Consider the following 23,308-nt stretch of genomic DNA (forward strand, 5'->3'; position numbering starts at 1 on the left):
TCATTCATAAGTGTTTGGATTAGTTATTTTGTCTCATGGAAAGGGAATCCCAATCTTTTTAGGTGTGGTTAAGCTCCAATGGTGCTCTTAAATCACTCTCTAAAATATAATATAATATTTGGCTCCTATTGAGTTAAGTCATTAAAAAAGATTTTATCTCCGATGCTTCTTTTTATACTTACTTCTTATTTATATTTTATTCATATAAATGAGTGAGAAAAATAAAAAGAGAGAAATGTTAGTGGTAAAGTTGAAGGGAAAGTAATATTATTTTCATGAAAAAAATGCTAATAGCTCCTACATGCTCTTTAAAAGAGAGGAGAGATGATGATCAAGGAGCCCATTGAAGCTCTGTTTCTTGTCTTACTCTTTAAATTTGAAATTAACAGCTCATTTAGCCCTTCAAAATGCTCTAAATTATACCCTTCGCATGTCTTTGGTTTCAGTGCCATTTCCATTCTCATTACCTGGGTTCCCATACCTGATTCTCATTCTCAACCTTAATCTAAACACCACTTAAGTGAATTCGAAAATTCTTATACTTGATAAGGTATCAGACTATCAGTTTGATCGATGATCGGACTTTTATCTTGTTTTTTCTTCTTCTGATTTTCAAATTTAATCAATCATATATTTATCAATTAATGGTCATCAGCTCGCTGGTTTTGTTTGCAGGTGACTGTTGTCCGAGTGAGTCAGTGACAGTGAGAAAAAGATGTTTGATAAATTTTGAAATGAAATGTTTAGAACTCAAAAGGGAATTGAAAATGAATATTCTTTGTTAAGCTTTCAAAGGGAATTTTCAGTCCCATGCCCGGTAAGTCTGTAAGACTGTAACGTGGTAATTAGGTTTCAGGATTCCATCTGTTGGGAGTCACAGTGAAAATCACAGCAACAATGTATAGAGCAGTTATATTATATAAGCAAGAGTAGGCCAACGAAACCACAACAATATAGCATGCACGAAGATCGTATACACAATAATCAGTGACTGATAAATTACGAGAAAAGAAGAGAAAGGCGCACCTTACACCGTCGCTAGAATTAGTATACAGAACAGCTGAGTCGCCTAGCCCTTCGATGAAGACTAGACTGTTCTTGAAGTGATTATTGCCCCACTACGCTGTGATGGGTAGTCGCAATATCGCTCCCAGGATAAAACAGCACAGACCGAACCGCTCACAGACACGAGTACGATCAACAGCGATCAACACCTCAGTTCGCCCGAGAACAGTATGTATATGTGTATATATCGGAGTAGAGGGTGAGAGAGTAAGAGAGAAAAATGAAAATGGTGTTTGTGTTTTTCCCGTGCTCCAACTCAAGTGTCGAGGCTCACTATTTATAGTGAGGCCAAGCCACCAACACACTGTCCAGATTCATCTGTCCAGGTTCAATGAATCTGTATCTGTCAGACATTCTGACCAGATTCATTTGTCTAGGTTCAATGAATCTGTATCTGTCAGACATTCTGACCAGATTCATTTGTCCAGGTTCAATGAATCTGTATCTGTCAGATATACTGACCAGATTCATTTGTCCAGGTTCAATGAATCTGTATCTGTCAGATATACTGACCAGATTCATTTGTCCAGATTCAATGAATCTGTATCTGTCAGATATACTGACCAGATTCATTTGTCCAGATTCAATGAATCTGAATCTATCATTTGTCCAGATTAAATGAATCACATTCTCATTTCAAGCTCTTTCAAGCCACTGTATTCAACTCTATTTCTCAATGGATTTCACTAAGAAAATGTTCCGGAAATTACATCAAGAACATATTAAAAAATATGCTTTAAACTTTCCATTTTCTAACAATCCCCCACAAATCCATATAGATATGCATATTAGTCCTCATCATGACTTGTTTTTCAGAGTAGGTACCCTTCCGGGTTTGAACCCTCCTAAGTCCCCTACTTCGATGGCTACCGGATATAGATGGATTGTTTCTCCTTGAATCTCTATCCGTTGGGTGTAACCACACTCCATAGACGACGACAAGTCAAAGGCTATGGTGCCGATCTACGGCTTTGAGACATTAATGGTCGTGTCTCGATCCTGTTCGTCGAATGTTTCAAGGAATAACCCTTTCCTCTAATTGCGACCTCACAATTACATTCGCTTAGCTGGGCATCTCCAGAGATGTACTGCAACCATCTCGTCAAATGACTTGACCCCATTCAGAGTTCTAAAAACTCTTGCTATACTTGCAGTGTCAGTACCTTTTAGGTTTGCAGGGGATAGACTCAGATGCATGAGTATCTACATTGTAGTTAAAGGTACTACCGATCCACCCTTACAGCTTGTTTACCACATTGAATACACTTTGAGGGATCTCCTCTCAGATGTATTGGGTTCCCGCTGTAGATGAATCATGATGGGTTATCAGTCCCATCCCCAACCTTGACTTAAGGACAACAGCATGCTCAAGCCCTTTAGTCAGTGGATCAGCTATGTTATCTTGAGTTCCAATGAACTCAATAGCAATAGTCCGATCAGACACCAAACCCCTTATAGACTTAAGTCTAACTTGGATGTGTCTCTTTGTTTTAGCATTATACTTGACACTTCTGATCTTGTCGATAGTTGTACGGCTATCACAATGAACAGAAATTGCCGGTAGCGGATGACTTACTACAGGTAACACAGACATGAGTCCATGTAACCATTCAGCCTCCGTACCCGTGACATCCAATGCACACAACTCGGCCTCAAACGTAGACCGAGTTACTATAGTCTGTCTAGTCGACTTCCAGGATACTGCTCCACCCGCAAGGGTAAACAGATATCCAGTCACTCCATTGGAACCAGACTTCTTAGCTATCCAACTCGCATCACTATATCCCTCAAGCACACTAGGATATCTCCTGTAGTGCAACCCAAGATATATGGTGCCTTTCAGATATCTAAGTACTCTATCTAGAGCATCCCAATGAGTTCTGTTTGGACAGCTTGTATATCTTGCTAACTTAGACACAGAATATGATATATCTGGTCTAGTACCATTAGCAAGATATTGCAAACTACCAATAATCTGAGAATATCTTAACTGAGACACAGGTACACCTGAAGCATTCTTGATAAGAGCAACTTTAGGATCATATGGTGTACTAGCAATTCTACAATTTGAATAACCATACTTCTCAAGTATAGATTTCTCTATATAATGAGATTGTGACAAGGTTATTCCCTCAGTTGACAGAGTCAACTTGAGACCAAGAATAACATTCGCCTCACCCATGTCCTTCATTTCAAAGTGTCTTTTCAAGAAATTCTTTGTCTCGTTAATAATCTCAATACTGGTTCCAAACAGTAGTATATCATCCACATATAAGCACAACACAATATGTTCATTTCTTTTAACCTTATAGTAGACACACTTGTCATTATCATTAACTATAAAATCAAAACTCAAAACAGTGTCATCAAACTTTTTGTGCCAGTCTCTAGGAGCTTGTTTCAAGCCGTAGATGGATTTGACTAACTTACATACTTTCCTCTCATTGCCAGATGCAACAAATCCCTCAGGCTGATCCATATAAATCTCTTCTTCAAGATCACCATGAAGAAAAACTGTCTTTACATCCATCTGATGGATGATAAGACCATTTACGGAAGCCAATGCTACAAGCATTCGGATTGTTGTCAATCTTGCAACAGGAGAGTATGTATCAAAGTAGTCAATACCTTCTCTTTGCCTAAAACCCTTTGCCACCAATCTAGCTTTATACTTATCTATTGAGCCATCTGGTTTCATCTTCCTTTTGAAGATCCACTTACATCCTATAGTAGAACACCCAGGAGGGAGGTCAACCAACTCCCATGTTCCGTTAGAAACAATAGAGTCAATCTCACTCTTCACAGCGCCTTTCCAGTGCCTAGATTCCGAAGAATCCATGGCTTGTCGGAAAGTCAAAGGTTCGTCCTCGACATTGTAAGTGATAAAATCACTTCCAAAGTCCTTAACTACCTTTGCACGCTTGCTCCTTCTAGGTTCCTCAACTTCATTAGGAGTAAAGCTACTAGCATGATCTGCCCCCACATTTGTCATCTTTTCCACATGATCGGGAATAGAACTAGATGTGTGAGTAGGATCATCACTGGAAGAACTTTGAGGTATACCAGTCTTCATAGGGAACACATCCTCAAAGAATGTTGCATCACGAAACTCAACTATCGTGTTTGCCACTATACCATCTATGTCAGATTTTAATACTAAAAATCTCATAGCTGTAGTGGTTTCGAGATAGCCCAGAAAGATACAATCAACAGTTTTCGGCCCTAGTTTCTTTCTCTTGTGTTCAGGGACAAGTACCTTCGCAAGGCACCCCCACACACGAAGATACTTTAGACTAGTTTTCCTGCCTTTCCATAATTCGTAAGGTGTCTTATCCATATGTTTCAGAGGGACTCTATTCAGAATATGGCAAGCCGTATTCAGAGCCTCCCCCCACATGTACTTAGGCAACCCCGAATTAATCAACATACTGTTAATCATATCTTTAAAAGTTCTGTTCTTTCGTTCTGCCACCCCATTAGACTCAGGTGTATATGGTGGAGTCACCTCATGAATTATACCATTGCTCTTGCAAAATTCATTAATGCCCTGTTTGGTAACCTTGATTTGATTTCAAATCCTGCATTTGTTCAAATCTACTGTTTGGCAAATTCTATAAATTCTAGATTTGGATTTGTTCAATTCCATCAAATTTAAACAAAATCTAAAACAAAATAATTTGAAATACTAGTCAGCAAAGTGTCATTTGAAATCAAAAAATAGAAGACAAACTCCATGCCTTCACTTCGGGCTGCTCGCTCATATTCTCTCCCTCGCCCCTCTTCTCTCCTGCCATTATTCCGTCTCCGCCGAAAATTCAAAGGTGCAATTCTCTCTCTCTCTCTCTCTCTCTCTCTCTCTCTCTCTCTCCCTCCCTCCCTCTCTCCCTCCTTCTCCCTCTCCCTCTCCCTCTCTGCATCTATCCTTCTCCGTTGCTAGTATTGGATTATACGCATCTTTTCTCTCTGTATACATTGATTGTTGTCATTTTATTCCTTAATTTGATATCTATATGTATATATGTGCGTGTAATTGATTTCACTGCTCTCATTTTTGTAATTAGGGTTTAACATTGAAGTTGTTTGTTTTTCTTTATCCTTGTGTCGCATTATCTTCTAGATGTCACAGCCTTTAGAGTTAAGAATGTCTGTAGTTACCCTGTCTTAGTTTACTATTCTGGGGGGGCAACACTTGATTGACATTTAAGCCATATGTTTTGGAGTTCACCAGCTATATGCAAACTTGATTTGTGTTTTTAAAAGAGGAAAAGAAGGTAAGGAAATGATAGAATCTGAAGATTTTAACAATTTGGTTGCTCCTTTACTTGGTTCCTAAATCATGATATCGCTGCTTTCAATTTCCTAAAACTCTGGCTGTCATATCCAGAACTATAATGCGGTCTAGAAATTTGGTGGAATGTTTTTCTAGCTTTTTAGTGTGATCTCGGTTTGTACACAGAGAAACATGCTTTTCTTATATAGGCCCGGTGCCCAAATTATAGTAGTCAAAGCTCTTCCTAATTCCAGCTAACTCCTAAATTTTCATGTCAGCTTCTTCCTTATCCAACTATACTGCATCGAATAATAGAATAATAGAATAAGATTTTGTCTTTCATCAAGATTTCAATTTCTTATCCTTTCATATTCAGTTTCTTGGATTCCTGATTAAACTTCTTCGACGCAATAGAGTCCAAGGTGTGGAAAAAACTTGTTAACATAAGAGATTCGTGTAAACGTTTGAGGGATGATGAAGATATGGAGTTAGTTACGATAGTTGCGGGTTTTATTGTGGTTGTAGCAGCGGTCTCATATGGTCAAATGTATGGTCAAATGATGAAGATATCAAAGTTCTGCAGGAGAAGCAGTAATCTGCTCTGCTCTGTTCTTTTTAAAGCTGTAATCAAAGTTCTGCAGGAGAAGGATTTGATAGAAAGTTCCATTTAAATGCATTTACGTTGTTGTGCTTCTTAAATTAAGCAGTGATAAATTATGTAATGCTAGAATTACTCTGTCTTAAGCAAAAAAACAAAATATAGGTAGGTAGAAGCAGCCCCTTGTCATAAACTAACTCTTGTTCATATATATTTTTTGATGGAGGCAGGTAGAAGCAGCCCCTTGTCTCCCCAAGTGCTAAACAATTTACAAATATAGGTATTATATTTTTTTGAATTTTCTTCTGCCTCTTCAGTTTTGGTGATATATATTTAAATTGAGCAGTACAACAGATTTCCGATGCCTCTTGTCACTCTGTACTTGTTGTTTTTGGGAATAATTGTTTTCCGATGCTAATGTTTCCAAACTTTATGATGTGTCTTGCAATTTTGCTGGACCAAGTGTCTGTGCCAGCATCCTGCATTTTAAATAGTACTGTATCAATTACCAAATAAGCATTCTTTAGATAATATATTTGCAATGCTACATTGACAATAATTAGCTCACTTGTATGTTTTGGTCTGACCAATCAATGTTTCTTATTATATTCTTGTGATGCAATGCTTTGGTCTGATAATATATTGAAATGTTTCTTACTTGTGATGCTTTGGTCTGTGCAATATAAACTTGTACCAGACATGTATTTCAGATTACTAAGTTCACATTTTTCTAAGATAATTAATAATTAATACTGATCATCATTTTGCTCTTCACATTTCAGATTACTAAGCATTTCAAAGTGTATGTTAAGTAGTGTGTATGGTGCGTGGTCAGTGTCTTACTTGTGTGTCTGACTAGATTCTGTATTTGTTGAATATATTGATGAGAAGTGGAGTGGTGATAGCTCCTCGATTCTCCCCTCTGATCCTTATGATCGTGTTGTTGCGCGATTCTGGGCTGCGTATTTTGATGACAAGGTACATTTTTAAATTTTGATTTCGCAAGTACGTTATTTTAACAATGCGTAGAAGTTTTCTCATTTTTCTTAAGATTTTTCTTAATATTGTCGCATATTGCAGGTGGTTCCAGTCCAGAGAGCGAAAGGGTGGCGTTGATAGAGCAGCTAGCGGAAGGATTGGTGCCGAGGAGGCTTTCGAGACATGTAGCAAAAGGAAGAGCTACTTCGGGGGAGATAACATTGGTTACACTGATATTGCTGTTGGAAGCTTCATTGGATGGATCAAGGCAATCGAGAAAATGAGTGGCATCAAGGTTCTGGCTGAGGCAAAAACACCGGGCCTCGTCGGATGGGTGACCAAGTTTCTGTCGACTGATGCTGCTAAGAAATTTGTTCCGGAGCCTGAAGTGTATGTTGAGCTTCTTAAGAAGATGCAGGCTTGAGCCTGAGCTGCATAAAGGAACTGGGGGTGTGTCTGTTTGATCCAATAAGTGACTTGTGTTTTCTAGCAAGTTTATGTAGTATTAAAATCATAAGATAAGTACAGATCGCTTGTAATATTTGAATTATAAGTGTGAAGTACATGTTATAATAAAATATTTACTCATTTTATCTTGGATTTTATTTGTAATTTTGAATGAGATTAAATATTTATCTCATGTATCGCCTACTTCAAAATATTATTTAGATAAATATTGAAGAACGCATTTGTGATTAAATTTGGAGTTATGATTAAGTTTTTAAGTAAAAATTTGTTTAAATTCCAAATTCAGCTTTTGAAATACTTAAATAACCCAAACAGTGGATTTGGATTTCAAATCCAGGATTTGAAATTCTAATATTCCCAAACAATGGATTTAGATTTCAAATTCTGGATTTCAAATTCTGAATTTGAAATCCCACATTTCAAATGAAATCTGTGTTTCCAAACGGCACCTAAAGGTGTTTCCCGTATATTCACCACCTCTATCAGATCTCAAACGTTTAAGTACTTTACCAGTTTGTGTTTCAACTTCAGTTTTAAATCTAATGAATTTTTCAAGTGCTTCATCTTTATGTTTAAGCAAATAAACATAACAATATCTACTACAATCATCTATAAAGGTAATGAAATATCTACAGTGTTCCTTAGTCAACACACCACCAAATTCACATATGTCCGAGTGCACTAAATCTAACAAGTCAGAATCCCTAACCACACTATGAAAAGGTTTCCTTGTTAGTTTAGCTGTCACACATACTTGACATTTAGTTTTCTTATCAATGGCATGCTTTGGAATCAACTCTAAGTTCATCATATTCTTTAGAGCACCAAAATTTAAATGACCAAGCCTAGAGTGCCACAAATCGGATGATTCAATATTATTAACAGAAGGAGAAGCAATATCATTAATAAAACCGCCTAAAAAAGGCTCCACATTTATTAAAAACAAGCCGTCTGACAAGTAGCCCTTGCCAAAAAACACACCAGTCTGAGTAATAACTACTTTATTACACTTTAAAGAAAGTTCAAAGCCATTTTTAACTAAACAACTTCCACTAATAATATTTCTACGAATCTCGGGAACATGATGCACTCTAGTAAGGGATAGAACACGCCCTGAAGCAAACTTCAGGTCCACGTTTCCTATTCCACGAACTTGAGCCGCACTAGCATTCCCCATCGTCACTGTCATCCCATGAGCATGTTGATAAGATACAAACAGAGTAATATCAGCACAAATGTGCACATTAGCTCCCGTATCAATCAACCACTCATTAGACAGATAAGTGGAAAATAGTTCAGGGTTGTACTTAACATACCCGTCATTGGTTTCAGAAGCAACAGCCTCACCAACAACCAAGTTAAGCACAGGCCCATCAGTGGTTCCAAGCACAGTATTTGCTTGTGCTACCACCTCAGCTTTCTTAGCTTTCTTTACAGGACAGTCCTTACTCCAATGACCAACCTGTCCACAAGACCAACATGGTTTGTCGGCCTTTGATTTCTTAGCCTTGCCCTTGTCAGTTTTGGGCTTAGTGTTCACCTTCTTAGCGACAGACTTTCTTTTCTGTCCCACAGTCACTACATTGACCTTCGAGCTACCAGATTCAGTTGGCATCACATGTCCCTGTTTGGACTTGTGCTGCTCTTGCACAGAGATGTCCAGCATCAGGTTAGTCCAAGTGATCTCTCCCTTCTGCCTTTTCAGGGAGAGTGCAAACTCTTCCCAAGACTTAGGGAGTTTTTCAATCACATACATAACCAAAAACTTTTCAGAAAGGTCCATTCCGGACTCCTTCAAAGCATGCACCAACATCTCAAACTCATGCACCTGCTCAGTCATGGATTTTGTATCCACCAGTTTGAAGTCCAGGAACTTAGCCACAGAATACTTTTCCAACCCTTGCGAGTCAGTATTGTGTGTCTGATCAAGCTTCTCCCACAAGGTCTTAGCAGTGTAGGAGTCAGATGAATAAACATCGAACAGAGTGTTCGTTAAGGCTGCTAGTATAGCAGCCCTAGCCACCCCATCCTTTTCCTCCCACATAGCATAGGCCTTAAGGGTTTCAGCCTTTTCCTGTACCACAACTTGTTTTTCATACTGCAACACCGGCCACAGACCCTTAACCGTAAGCCACAGTTTCATCTTTTTCTGCCAGCGAGAAAAAGAAACTCCCCCACCGAATTTATCAGCAATACCTGATAAATCGATGGGCTGTAGGAAACGATACGTAGTCCAATCGATGTTACTAGTAACACCAGACCCAGAACCAGCACCACCATCAACAACAGAATCCGCAATCTCATTAACCATCTTGCTTACTTACACAATATAACAAATAATCACTTCAAGATTGTTGGGAGTCACAGTGAAAATCACAGCAACAATGTATAGAGCAGTTATATTATATAAATAAGAGTAGGCCAACGAAACCACAACAATATAGCATGCACGAAGATCGTATACACAATAATCAGTGATTGATAAATTACGAGAAAAGAAGAGAAAGGCGCACCTTACACCGTCGCTAGAATTAGTATACAGAACAGCTGAGTCGCCTAGCCCTTCGATGAAGACTAGACTGTTCTTGAAGTGATTATTGCCCCACTACGCTGTGATGGGTAGTCGCAATATCGCTCCCAGGATAAAACAGCACAGACCGAACCGCTCACAGACACGAGTACGATCAACAGCGATCAACACCTCAGTTCGCCCGAGAACAGTATGTATATGTGTATATATCGGAGTAGAGGGTGAGAGGGTAAGAGAGAAGAATGAGAATGGTGTTTGTGTTTTTCCCGTGCTCCAACTCAAGTGTCGAGGCTCACTATTTATAGTGAGGCCAAGCCACCAACACACTGTCCAGATTCATCTGTCCAGGTTCAATGAATCTGTATCTGTCAGACATTCTGACCAGATTCATTTGTCCAGGTTCAATGAATCTGTATCTGTCAGATATACTGACCAGATTCATTTGTCCAGGTTCAATGAATCTGTATCTGTCAGATATACTGACCAGATTCATTTGTCCAGATTCAATGAATCAGAATCTATCATTTGTCCAGATTAAATGAATCACATTCTCATTTCAAGCTCTTTCAAGCCACTGTATTCAACTCTATTTCTCAATGGATTTCACTAAGAAAATGTTTCGGAAATTACATCAAGAACATATTAAAAAATATGCTTTAAACTTTCCATTTTCTAACACCATCTCTGTATGAATTTTGTGACATATTAACCTAACTGTTACTTGATATAATTTACAGCTTCAACGCTAATTGAGATCGATTTTCATGGTCGTTTCTGTTGAAGAAGCCATTGCAGCTCTCCATAATCAAGGTAATTATTACTGTTATTAAGCTGTTTGTCGCTCTGTAACAAATGTATCCGGGTTTATTATAGAGCATGTTTATCAGAATAGTTATCATCATATATTAACATTTAATTTCACTCAATTTTTTATCTAACTTGACAACATTCTACTCAATAGTCAGTGATCTTTAAAGTTGACATGTGCCATATCTGGTACCCAAATTACAAACTGGCTCCATTAAAACTTGGCATTTTGACTGATTTTGATGAGCAGCTACTTTACCAAGTCTATTACTGATCACTTCTAATTAATCGTACGACACGTTCTATGAGAGTGTGACTAGATAGCTTCGTTTATGGTTTATAATGAATGAGAGTTGAATTAGTTAGAGCGCCTGAGAGTATGTGGCAACTAAAAACCATGATCCTTTAAAATATCAACCGTATCATTTATATTAGAAAGCAAGAAGATTAACTTAATTTGAACAGAGGAGTACGCCAAATCTAAATATTTGGTACAATAGAAGGTTTAGCAGGTTCATCACGACTGTAGGGGGGAATGGGATCCAGACGATTGTATCTGGTTATAAAGGTGTAAACCTAGTTTAACCAGTGCCTTACAATTCCTCATCATTTTCTTCTTCCGCCTTTTCAATTTGTACTCTTCTTTCCTCTTTCACAATGCTGTCAACCTTATCGTGCATTCGTGATCAGAATATCAGAGAATACACTTCCAACTCCAGACTTGAATCCGTCACTTTCTGTACTTGAGGTTGACGCTTCGCCAATTGTAGCATTGGCCACAATATTAGTTGAAAGGAGGTTATCATGGTCTAACATTTCAAAAGTCTTTTGAAGCTGCAATGCAGATTCAAGGCCCGAAAGAACGTCTTTCATGGTAGGCCTATCAGTCCCATGGTCCCTTAGGCAGCTATATCCGACCTCTCCAAACTTGTTAAGACTCTCTACTGTAATCCCCCCCCCCCCCGCAACATTCTTATCCACTATTTCACCAAGTAGACCATTCCTGTAACAATTTCGAGACCACTCAGCTAAATTCATCTGCTCATATGGCAAGTCCTGCATAATCAGTGGCCTAGCACACAACACTTCAAACAACACCACTCCAAACGAATACACGTCTGATTTGGTAGTTAATTGTCGCCTTAGGTAATATTCCGGATCCAAGTATCCAAAACTACCCTTCACTATTGTGCTCATGTGTGTGACTGACGTATCACTAGGACCCATTTTCGACAAACCAAAATCTGAAACCTTGGCAACCATTTTCTCATCCAACAATATATTAGTCGACTTCACATCACGATGGATTATTATGCGCTCTGCACCTGCATGGAGATAATGCAGTCCCCTTGCCGCATCTATGCAAATTTGTAGCCTTTTCTTCCAAGACAATGGGGGATTACCTCCCCCATATAAATGAGCTCGGAGGGTTCCGTGATCCATATAATCATAAACCAGTATCATCTCTCCAGTATCATCACAACATCCGATCAGTGGTACAAGGTGGCGGTGGCGCAGATTTGATAGGATGGTGATCTCTGTATGAAACTCGTGAGCCCCTTGTCGTGATGATGGGTTCAACCGCTTGATCGCTACAGGGCATGTACCTTTTTTCATATACCCTTTATAAACGTTACCAAAACCTCCAGTCTCAATAACAAAATTTTCATCAAAATTGTTGGTGGCTAATTTTATTTCCTCCACAGAAAACTTCAGGTTTCTAACAGAAGGCAATAAAGAAATGTCTTTGGTAGCCGATCCGAATTTGTTGTTGACGTCCTGAGTTTTCTTTCTTCTCCTTCTCTCCTTCTGAATAATAGAGAACCAATTATCAATAGGAACAAGAGTAGCGCTCCCAGCGAGCCTCCTACGAGAGTGCCCACGTGTATAGAGTGAGAGGTACCACGTTCTTGGATGCCTTGAACCAATATTTCATGAGTGGCCACAGCAAGGCTACCTCCGGGTTGACTCAGCTTAAAAATCTCTAATCCATTCAGAAAGGCAGTAGGTTCAGTAGTGGAAAATTTGTTGGGACGAGGATGCAGGGCAAGCGACAAAGATGGCTTAGATACGCTATCATCTGGGTTATCACTCACAAATACAACATAGTCTCTATACACTGGAATATGTTCCCCTCCGCTCCAAGAAACAACATTTGCAGATTGCTCGGCTGTCTGATTGTTAATGGAAATAGAAAAAACACTTTCATTAATGCCGTCCCGCCAATTATCACAAAAATAAAGTCTTAATAGATAGTTAAAACCAGAATCAACTTGAAAGCTCCAAGACATGGTCAATGACCAGTGGCGAATCTAACCAAAATAATTCACCCAGCGGAATTGTTTAACACGGACAGAATTTTTTCATAACATATAAATTACAAGTAAAACATAGTACCTTATCTAAATTGAGCTCTACGATCTCCTTCTCCAATAGACTCGAAATGATCAATTACATCCTCTGAATCAACAGCATCAACATATTCTTTTTCAATGTGAAGCATCATACAACCTGAAAGATATCCGTCTTCCATCTTGTTTCTAAGCCGAGTTTTTATAATTTTCATTGCCGAGAATGCACGTTCAGTAGTGGCAGTGGAAACAGGAAGTGTCAAGACCAAACGAATCAATATATCAACTAGGGGGAAAAGTTTAGCTAAGCCTGTTTCAACTAATTGTCTACACAATTGTGCAAGAGAAGACAAATCTTGAAAATCTTTATGGGAAACTACTTGACATCTATAATGTTCTAATTGTAGTCTTAAAGCACGTACCTCTGATGCATCAAAGTCTCCTGGATAGAACTTTTCTGCAAGTTCACAAATCTTGTTGATGTCAAACCTTTTAAAGTGATCTTTAGGATCCAATGCAGCACTCAAAACAAGCAGTTCTATACTTTGCTCCGTGAATCTGTCATTTAGCTCTGTCATTTGGACATCAATAATCACATTAAACATGCTAAAATGATAATGATGTTCATTTGTGACAAAATCATGTTGTTGACAACCACGACCAGTCCCCATTGAGTAGGATGCATCCATTTTAGGCATTTCAAGATCATGATTTTCTCCAAATTTATAGACATTTAGCAAAAACTCATCCCAACCATGATCCCTCAATTCTTGCAGAAGTGCCTTTGTACTTGAAGTCAAATTCATAGCATTAACAATATCTTGTGATTGTCTTTGTAATGCTTGAGAAAGTAAATCTGTTATACCCATGATTTTGTTAGTAAGTAACAAACAAAATATAAAATCAAATGTCCTTAATGCTTTAAGAAAACCTTTTGCATCACCTCTTACACTTCCTGCGAGTTCTTTGTCGATCATCATACTTTCAAGTAGCTGAGTAACCTCGTCAAAAATATGAACCAGAGTATTAACAGAAGCAAAATGAGAACCCCATCGAGTCATACCTGCTCTTTTTAAACTGCGAATCTGATTAAGACCTTTTCCTGTCTCAAGATTTCCATCTGCTAAACTTTCTAAGTGTTCTGCTTCCTGAATATCTCTTAACAGATTAGTACGCTTTGATGAAGATCCGACAAAATTGACAATGGAGCTTAGCATTTGAAAAAATATATGCATATCAGGAACATCTCTAGCACATGCATTTAAAGCTAATTGTAACCGATGAGCAAAGCAATGAACGTAATATGCATATGGATTGTCTTGAAGGAATAATGTCTTTAGTCCATGAAACTGACCACGCATATTGCTAGCTCCGTCATATCCTTGACCACGAATGTTTTGCACTTGGAGTTTGTTTGTAGAAAGCACAGAGCATATATGTTCCTTGAGAGTAATAGAAGTAGTGTCTTTAACACTAACAATTTCAAAGTACCTTTCTCGAACATATCCTTCTTGATCAACAAATCTGAGAATAATTGCCATTTGCTCCTTATGAGATACATCAAGTGATTCATCAACTAGGATACAGAACTTGGAATCTCCAATTTCTTGTCGAATTTTACTTCGAATCTTAGTTGCAATGATATCTAAAATTTCTTTCTGAATCGATGGTGCTATGTACATGGCATGTTTGGGAGCATTTTCAAGAACCACCTTAGCAATTTCATTCTCCAGACTTGCATAACTCTTTATCATCTCAATGAAATGCCCTCTGCTACTAGAACTGGAAGATTCATCGTGACCTCTAAAGGGCAATCCTTCTTTACCAAGATACTTAACAGCTGCTATCGTTGTTTTTAAACGCAACCTGTTCTGCCTCACAATTTCTGGTGGAAGTTTCTCGATCACTCGATCAATGTGTTGAGATGTTTTTAGCAAATCGGCCCAACTCTGAACATTCCTTTTATGTAAAGAATTTGTTTGTCCAACATGCTGCTCACAAATTCCTTTTTTCCCAGCCAACATTCTACTCCAATTACAACATCCTGTAGTTGTGAACAAAGGAAACTTTGGTGGATTTTTTTCAAAAAGAAAACAAGGGAAGCAGAATGCTTTATCTTTTGCAACTGAATATTCCAACCAAGGAAACAATGAAAACCATCTATGTTGAAAACGACGATTATCGCGTCCATCAAAAGTTGTTGGGTAATTTTGCAATTTTGGTTGACAAGGACCCAATTGTAGATACTCTTTTCTTATACGATCTTGCTGATTTACCGGAAATGTACATATCAAATCACGTAATCCTGGATCAGTTTGAACAGTTGGGGTTTTTGGAGCCTCAACAATGATTTCCATTTCATCTCTAGGCAAAGAATTTGGGGAATCAGGAGTCACTGGCGCAGGATTATTAGGTGTTGGTGCTTCAGTAGAATCCCCTTCTCTCTTGTAAAAAGAAAATAGTGACTTCATTCTTTTTTTCGACCGTTGATCAGACATCCTACAACCAGAATTTTGAACAAGAGTCAAGAGATAGTGAAGTTAGGTAAAAAAAATTAAACACACTCAAGTGTTTAGCAACCAAGAAATACTGATACTGATAAAAGTTATGCCTTTAATCCCATAACACAACTATAAAAACTTTGTGTAAATTCAGAACTTCAATTTTCTTTGATGCATTCTATCAAACAGTTAGGCTACAATTTGTATACTTAATATAAAACAAGTCAAAACTTGTAACAAAGCTACCTGAATTACTTTCTTCTAAATGTTGATTGAAATATCAATTCAATTATCCAAATTCCAAACTCCAGTTGATAGTGCTCCGTGCTCGGCTGCTCGCGCTTGCTGACTTGCTCTCTCACCCAATTTCTGTGTTAGACTATTAGTGTGTAATGTGTTACTGCGTTTTGTTTATTTTAAGTTACCCACTCCAAAGTCCAAAATAAATAAAACACTATTATTTTTTTAATTTTTCACCCAGCGGTAAAATTATTGACAGTAAAAATTAGAAATTTTCACCCAGCATGAGCTGGGCCCGCTTACCTGTAAGTCCGCCTCTGTCAATGACGATTCCCGTCCCCCGGAGTAAACATATTCAGGAGCCGTGTAGGGGGGAGTGTTCAACGTGTAATTGATTGGAAAACTGTCATGTGCTGTCTCTGCAAATTCTATGTCGAGCAGGTATGGCTCGTCTGAATTCCATGAGCGAAAAATTCCAGTATCCTGTCCTGGTGAAATTTCACCACCTCCTAAATATAACCGGTAAAGTTTTTCAAGTGCCGAGGAATCATTAACATAAAATCCCTTAATTTGACCAATCATTTTAACGGCAACCTCATTTCCTTTGATGTAGAAATCATCAGGAATGGAAACAATTTCAATGCCATTGACAAAGACGTACGAGTTTGGAGAAGCTGTAAAAGTCACCTCCAGCACACGGCTTCGATTGACTGTGATGACATATTCTTTAACCAGAGTGAGTATTCCGTGCTCCAGGTGTTGAAAGGCGTTGAAGTTAGATAGGAGATTGTGGTTTGCTGCATCCACAGAAAAGATTGACTCGTTTCTCGCGAAACCAAAAATATAAGACGTGGGGTAAAAATAGAGGCGGAGAAATTTCTGACCAGCGTCGGAGACAGGGATTGCATATGTAAATTTAGAATGAGATGCGCGGGCTGTGGAGTAAGAGCAAGTCCAATAGGTTACCTATCCTATTACTTATAAATAATATAAAATAATGAGTGCTAGTATGTCTTAATGATTTAGGTAATCTATTTATAGTGTCAACTCCAATAGTAATCCCTATATGTGTTCTCCTAAGATTATTTTAATAATAAATTTGAGAGTGAGAAGGGAAAAAGGGGAGAATAGACAAAGAAAGAAGGAGAGAGATGATTATTTTATTATTAAATATTAAATAGGTAATGACTAGGGGTTACTTATAAATAGCTAATGGCTAGGAGAATCAAGGTTGTGCTAGTGATTTAGGATAACACTAGGATAGTGTTGGAGTGCATTTTTTTGACACATTACCTAAATGTGAGTTTAGGACATCATATAGGTAACCTATTGGACTTGCTCATCTACATAAGCTCTTTGTGGTGCAGGCGCAGCTGTGGAGCTATGGAAGTGATTATAGGTAATGGTGTAAATTTTGGTAGATAATCTGTGTCCCATTCTCGTCCATCCAGAGAAGTGTTGTAGTCCTTGGAAGCTTCGCCACAGTTGATGAGAATGTTATCGGCAGGAATGTATGCCGGCGCGGGGGAGATGTCGGACATGACACCGTGGGAGAGCAAGAGGAAGATGTACAAACATAAACAAGGCATCCTTTTATCAAACTGGAGTTTAAGTGTTTAACTTGAGCATTTCTTCGGGAAATAAGCTTAAGAGTAGCATTATGTGCACAAAATTACGTACGCTATTAATTGAGGAAATATAAGATAAGGAGGACATTCCAATTTATACTCATCACATATTCACATATAGTACAAGATTTTGTATACGATCAAATATTTTCCTAAGTTTAAACATGAGTAGAAAAATAAGTACTCCTTCCGTCTCGGCCAATAATACACATTGAAATAGAGACGCGATACGAATTTTAATACTTCAATAAAGTATAGTTGTGCAATTTATTTTTAAAAATTTCATTTTTTATAAAAATATAATATGTATATTTTTATGAAAAAAATTTAAAAATAATTTATAAAATTATATTTTACAAAAATCTGAAAAAATTGTGCCGAGCAATGAAAAAGAACGTATACAATTGAATGGGACGGAAAGAATACGAGTCTAAGTCTTGGTCGTTGCTCTCAAAGTGGCTCAAGTATGAGTTTACGTATGAATTCGGCTATTATTAGTTTAATGCGTTGTTCATGGAATAATTGGTAAGAAATTGTTGAACCACATAAAATATTTTAGAGTTGTTGAATGTTGTGGTAGAATTCAATAATCAATCAATACTACTATAAAGAACTAAGCTGCCGGCTGTCCCGGACTTTTGAATTTATAAACCTTTTTATATATATCATTTATCGATTATATATAGTTCAATTTTAGACATTAGCTAATTTATTTTGGTTAATTTGACTTGATCCAACCAAAGTTTTCTCAAAACATTACTCCCTCGGTCCTCTTTTACATGTTCATTTTGAAAAAAAAAATACACATATCAAAGAATAATTGATTTTATAAATTTTTTTCCCTCAATACCTCTAACTAATGTCTTGAAAATGGTGGAATACCTCTAATTAATGTCATGAAAATAAAAATTATAGGGTAAGATTTGAAAAACTATCATTAAATTTGTTTGAAAGTGTAGATGGACAGATAAATAAGGACAATATTTGTTTTGAAAATCGACATGTAAAAGGAGACGGCGGGAGTACATGATTCGAATACCCGAAACAAAAATATAAAAAACATCTATATTTATTGTAATAAAAATGTAAATAAATATGACACACATTGATATCATAATGAAAATTTAAATAAGCATCACAGATTATTCAAAGATTATCAAAATATTATCGAAAAATTGTCTTAATCGAGATTGATATGAAGAAAATATGTCAAAAGAAAAAGCAACTTGATATACCTTAAAATTTAATATCCATCATTAATAGAATTGAAAATTAACAGTACAAAGTTTTAGATTAGAATTATCATTTTGGAATAATTGGACAATAATTATAATCATTAATAAATGAGTTTTTTTTGAATAACATCATTAATAAATGAGTTAATTCAATAATATGATATTTTATTATTGAATTAAATCATTTATCAATAAAAAAAATACTTCTCTAAACATTAATCAAATATTCTAAGCCTTTACCATTATAAATATGTAGATTTATCTCGCTTGTTGAGAAAAATTAGAAAATCAAGAAAACTTCTCCAAACATTAATCAAATGTCACTCTAAACCTTGCTCATATGGCAAGTCCTGCATAACCAGTGGCCTAGCACACAACACTTCAAACAAAACGAATACACGTCTGATTTGGTAGTTAATTGCCGCCGTAGGTAATATTCTGGATCTGACTGCTTGCAGATGGTACAAGCCATTCGAAGCTCCTTCATGTGCTTCATGTGTTTTAGATATTTTCGTTTACACTGACGTGTAGGTGTCCGTGTGTGCGGAATTGGTTTATAATGCATGAGAGTGGAATTGGTTATAAGTTATAACACATGAGAGTATGTGACAACTAAGAGCAAGTCCAATGCTAGATGCTATATATCCATTGCTATTGCTATAATATAGCACCAAAAAATATTTTTTGGTGCTAAAATAAAACTTGCACTCCAATGCTAAGTTCTATAACTAGTTTCAAATTTAACCAACTCATTAACTTTTACCTAACTTCTATATAGAACCAACTCATTAACTTTTACCTAACTCATTAACCCATTAACTAGTTTCCAATTTCTAGTTATTGATGATGTGGCAACATCGATGGATCCATCCTTGGTTTCAAATATAGAACCAAGGATGCATCTAAGCATGGATGCATCCAAATATAGCACCCCTTTGGAGTTGAGTTTTTTTACTTTTGATGCTATAATATAGCAATAGAACCAAGTATAGCATTGCATTGGAGTTGCTCTAACTACCAGGATCCTTTAAAATTTCAACCATAATCATGTATATCAGAAAGCAAGAAGAGAGGAGTGCGAGTAATCTATTTTATTATTACAATAGAAGGTTTAGCTTCATCATGAATGCAGGGGGAATCCAGACAACTGTCTCCGGTTATAAAGGTTTAAACCAAGTTTAACCAGTGCCTTACAATTCCAGATCGTTTTCTTTTTTCCGCCTTTGCATTGTCTCATTTTGTACTCTTCTTTCCTCTTTCACAATGCTGTCAACCTTATCGTGCATTCGGGTTCAGAATATCAGAGAATACACTTCCAACTCCAGACTTGAATCCGTCACTTCCTGTACTTGAGGTTGACGCTTCGCCACTTGTAGCATTGGCCACAATATTAGTTGAAAGGAGGTTATCATGGTCTAACATTTCAAAAGTCTTTTGAAGCTGCAATGCTGATTCCAGGCCCCAAACAACATTGCTCATGGTAGGCCTATCAGTCCCGTGGTCCCTTAGGCAGCTATATCCGACCTCTCCAAACTTTTCAAGACTCTCAGCTGTAATCTCCCCTGCAACATTCTTATCCACTATTTCACCAAGTAGACCATTCCTGTAACAATTTCGAGACCACTCGGCTAAATTCATCTGCTCATATGGCAAGTCCTGCATAATCACTGGCCTAGCACACAACACTTCAAACAACACCACTCCAAACGAATACACGTCTGATTTGGTAGTTAATTGCCGCCTTAGGTAATATTCCGGATCCAAGTATCCAAAACTACCCTTCACTATTGTGCTCATGTGTGTGACAGACGTGCCACTAGGACCCATTTTCGACAAACCAAAATCTGAAACCTTGGCAACCATTTTCTCATCCAACAATATATTAGTCGACTTCACATCACGATGGATTATTATGCGCTCTGCACCTGCATGGAGATAATGCAGTCCCTTTGCCGCATCTATGCAAATTTGTAGCCTTTGCTTCCAAGACAATGGGGGATTATCTCCCCCATATAGATGAGCTCGGAGGGTTCCGTGATCCATGTATTCATAAACCAGTATCATCTCTCCAGTATCATCACAACATCCGATCAGGGGAACAAGGTGGCGGTGGCGCAGATTTGATAGGATGGTGATCTCTGTATGAAACTCGTGAGCCCCTTGTCGTGATGATGGGTTTAACCGCTTGATCGCTACAGGGCATGTACCCTTTTTCATATACCCTTTATAAACGTTACCAAAACCTCCAGTCCCAATAACAAAATTTTCATCAAAATTTTTGGTGGCCAATTTTATATCCTCCACAGAAAACTTCAGGTTTCTGACAGAAGGCAATAAAGAAATGTCTGTGGTAGCCGACCTGAGTTTGTTGTTGACGTCCCGAGTTTTCTTTATTCTCCGTCGGAATAATAGAGAACCAATTATTAATAGGAACAAGAGTAGCGCTCCCAGCGAGCCCCCTACGAGATTGCCCACGTGTATAGAGTGAGAGGTACCACGTTCTTGGATGCCTTGAACCAATATTTCATGACTGGCCAGAGCAAGGCTACCTCCGGGTTGACTCACCTTAAAAATCTCTAATCCATTCAGAAGGGCTTCAGGTTGATCACTAGTGGAAGATTTGTTGGGACGAGGATGCAGGGCAAGCGACAAAGATGGCTTAGATGTGCTATCATCTGGGTTATCACTCACAAATACGGCATAGTCTCTATACACTGCACTACAAGCAAGTCTTAATACATGAGAGATATCTCTCCCTCCGCTCCAAGAAACAACATTTGCAGATTGCTCGGCTGTCTGATCATTAATGAAAATAGAAAATACTCTTTGATCATCATAATCACAAAAATAAAGTCTTAGTAGATAGTTAAAACCAGAATCAACTTGAAAGCTCCAAGTCATGTTGAATGACGATACCCGTCCCTCGTAGTAAACATCCTCAGGAGCAGTGTAGGGGGGAGTGGTCGACGTGTAATTGATCGGAAATCTGGGAAATCTTATATCTTCAGAAAAGTCGTCGAGGGCGAGCAAGTATGGCTCGTCTTCATCCCATGAGCGAAACATTCCAGTATCGTTTCCTGGTGAAATGACACCACCTCCTACATTTAACCGGTAAAGTTTTTCTAGTGCCCCGGAATCATTAATATAAAATCCCTTAATTTGACCAATCATTTTAACGGGAACGTCATTTCCTCTGATGTATAAATCATCAGGAATGGAAACAATTTCAATGCCATTGACAAAAGCGTAAGAGTTTGGACAAGGTGTAAAAGTCACCTCCAGTACACGGCTTTGATTGACTGTGATGACGTATTCTTTAACCAGAGTGGCTGTTCTGTGCTCAAGGTGTTGAAAGGCGTCGAAGTTAGATAGAAGATTGTGGTTTGCTGCATCCACAGAGAAGAGTGCCTCGTTTTCGGCAAAGCCAAACATATAGGACGTAGGGTAAAAATAGAGGCGGAGAAATTTCTGACCAGCATCGGAGACAGGGATTGTATATGTGAATTTAGAACGAGATATGCGGGCTGTGGAGTAAGGGATTTCATCTACAGAATCTCTTTGCCATGTAGCTCTAAAGGCTGCTATTGAAGTGTTTAGAGGTAATGATGTAAATTTAGGCAGAGAATCTGTGTCCCATTCTCGTCCATCCAAAGAAGCGTCCTTATAAGGTGCGCCACAGTTGATGAGAATGTTATCGGCAGGAATGTATGCCGGGGCTGGCGCGGGGGAGATGTCGGACATGACAATGTGGGAGAGCAAGAGGAAGATGTACAAACATAAACAAGCCATCCTTTTATCAAACTGGAGTCTAACTAAGCATTTCTTCGGGAAATATTTTTAAACATGAGTAGAAACATTAGTATGAGTTTAAGGGTGGACTTTAAAGTCCTGGTCGTTGCTCTCAAAGTGGCTCAAGATGTGGTTGAGACCATCAGTGGTTGTGATTCAATTACGTATGAATTGCGCGATTTTTAATTTAATGCGTTTTTTTCCTAGAATAATTGGCGAGGAATTGTTCAACCAGTTAAACTGTTTTAGAGTTGTTGAATGTTGTATAGATTTCAATCAATCAATACCCTTTATTAATAAGCGAAACCACGTTTCAATGGAACATCGGTACCAAAAGTACCAAAATTTGGTCACTTTCATATTGACTAGCTTATAGCCCGTGCAAGGCACGGGAGCTTTTTAATTATTTATAAATTTTTAAAATATATTTTAAATGGTGTGAAAAATTAAATTTATAAATAATAAATTAAATTTATATGTATCATGCCAAAGTATTAAATTCTTTCTATCAAATTTTAAAATTTTTTAAGTAGAATATGTGACGCCAACTCCTATTAGATTATATTTATAAATATATTTTATATTAGAATTATTATACTGTGATTCAAATATTTTTCTAAAAATTTTTATGATTCGAGATTAAAATTGATAAACACAATTTATTTTGAATTAAGAAGATGAATCATAAACATGCAATAAAATAGTAGAATTTGTTTTGGATTAAGAAAACGTTTTAGTATTCGTTCCTCACATAAATCGGGCATATTAATTTTAAAATATATTAGATAAAAATAATTTTGTGACGGTGCGATTTATACTATTCTACAATTAAAATTGGCAGGAAACAT

The 23,308-nt window shown here is 37.5% G+C and overlaps 3 protein-coding genes, 1 long non-coding RNA gene and 1 pseudogene across 4 annotated transcripts; 2 read left to right on the forward strand and 3 right to left on the reverse strand.

Annotated features, from left to right (window-relative positions):
- The first annotated feature begins 686 nt into the window (after nt 1-686).
- Nucleotides 687-16,555, forward strand: LOC135147605 (uncharacterized). The gene is made up of 3 exons (XR_010285193.1): nt 687-817; nt 10,647-10,719; nt 16,422-16,555. It is a non-coding gene; the product is annotated as an uncharacterized LOC135147605 (long non-coding RNA).
- Nucleotides 4,823-7,482, forward strand: LOC135147634 (glutathione S-transferase U17-like). Its single transcript, XM_064080800.1, has 3 exons — nt 4,823-4,886; nt 6,825-6,911; nt 7,014-7,482. Exons 2-3 carry the CDS (start codon nt 6,865-6,867, stop codon nt 7,333-7,335), a joined length of 369 nt encoding a protein of 122 aa, XP_063936870.1. The 5' UTR covers nt 4,823-4,886; nt 6,825-6,864; the 3' UTR covers nt 7,336-7,482.
- On the reverse strand, nt 11,118-13,007 carry LOC135147604 (receptor-like protein kinase FERONIA; annotated as a pseudogene).
- LOC135147603 (uncharacterized) lies at nt 13,115-16,243 on the reverse strand. Its single transcript, XM_064080722.1, has 3 exons — nt 16,112-16,243; nt 15,815-15,947; nt 13,115-15,566 (listed from the first exon to the last, which is right to left on the reverse strand). The coding sequence occupies exon 3, from the start codon at nt 15,563-15,565 to the stop codon at nt 13,115-13,117; it is 2,451 nt and encodes an 816-aa protein (XP_063936792.1). The 5' UTR covers nt 15,566; nt 15,815-15,947; nt 16,112-16,243.
- A 2,766-nt stretch (nt 16,556-19,321) lies between the features above and the next one.
- Nucleotides 19,322-22,578, reverse strand: LOC108194259 (receptor-like protein kinase FERONIA). The gene has a single exon (XM_017361207.2). The coding sequence runs from the start codon at nt 22,458-22,460 to the stop codon at nt 19,947-19,949; it is 2,514 nt and encodes an 837-aa protein (XP_017216696.2). The 5' UTR covers nt 22,461-22,578; the 3' UTR covers nt 19,322-19,946.
- Nucleotides 22,579-23,308: the final 730 nt, after the last annotated feature.

This window comes from Daucus carota, chromosome 7 (assembly GCF_001625215.2).
Source record: "Daucus carota subsp. sativus chromosome 7, DH1 v3.0, whole genome shotgun sequence".
Classification (NCBI taxonomy): domain Eukaryota; kingdom Viridiplantae; phylum Streptophyta; class Magnoliopsida; order Apiales; family Apiaceae; genus Daucus; species Daucus carota.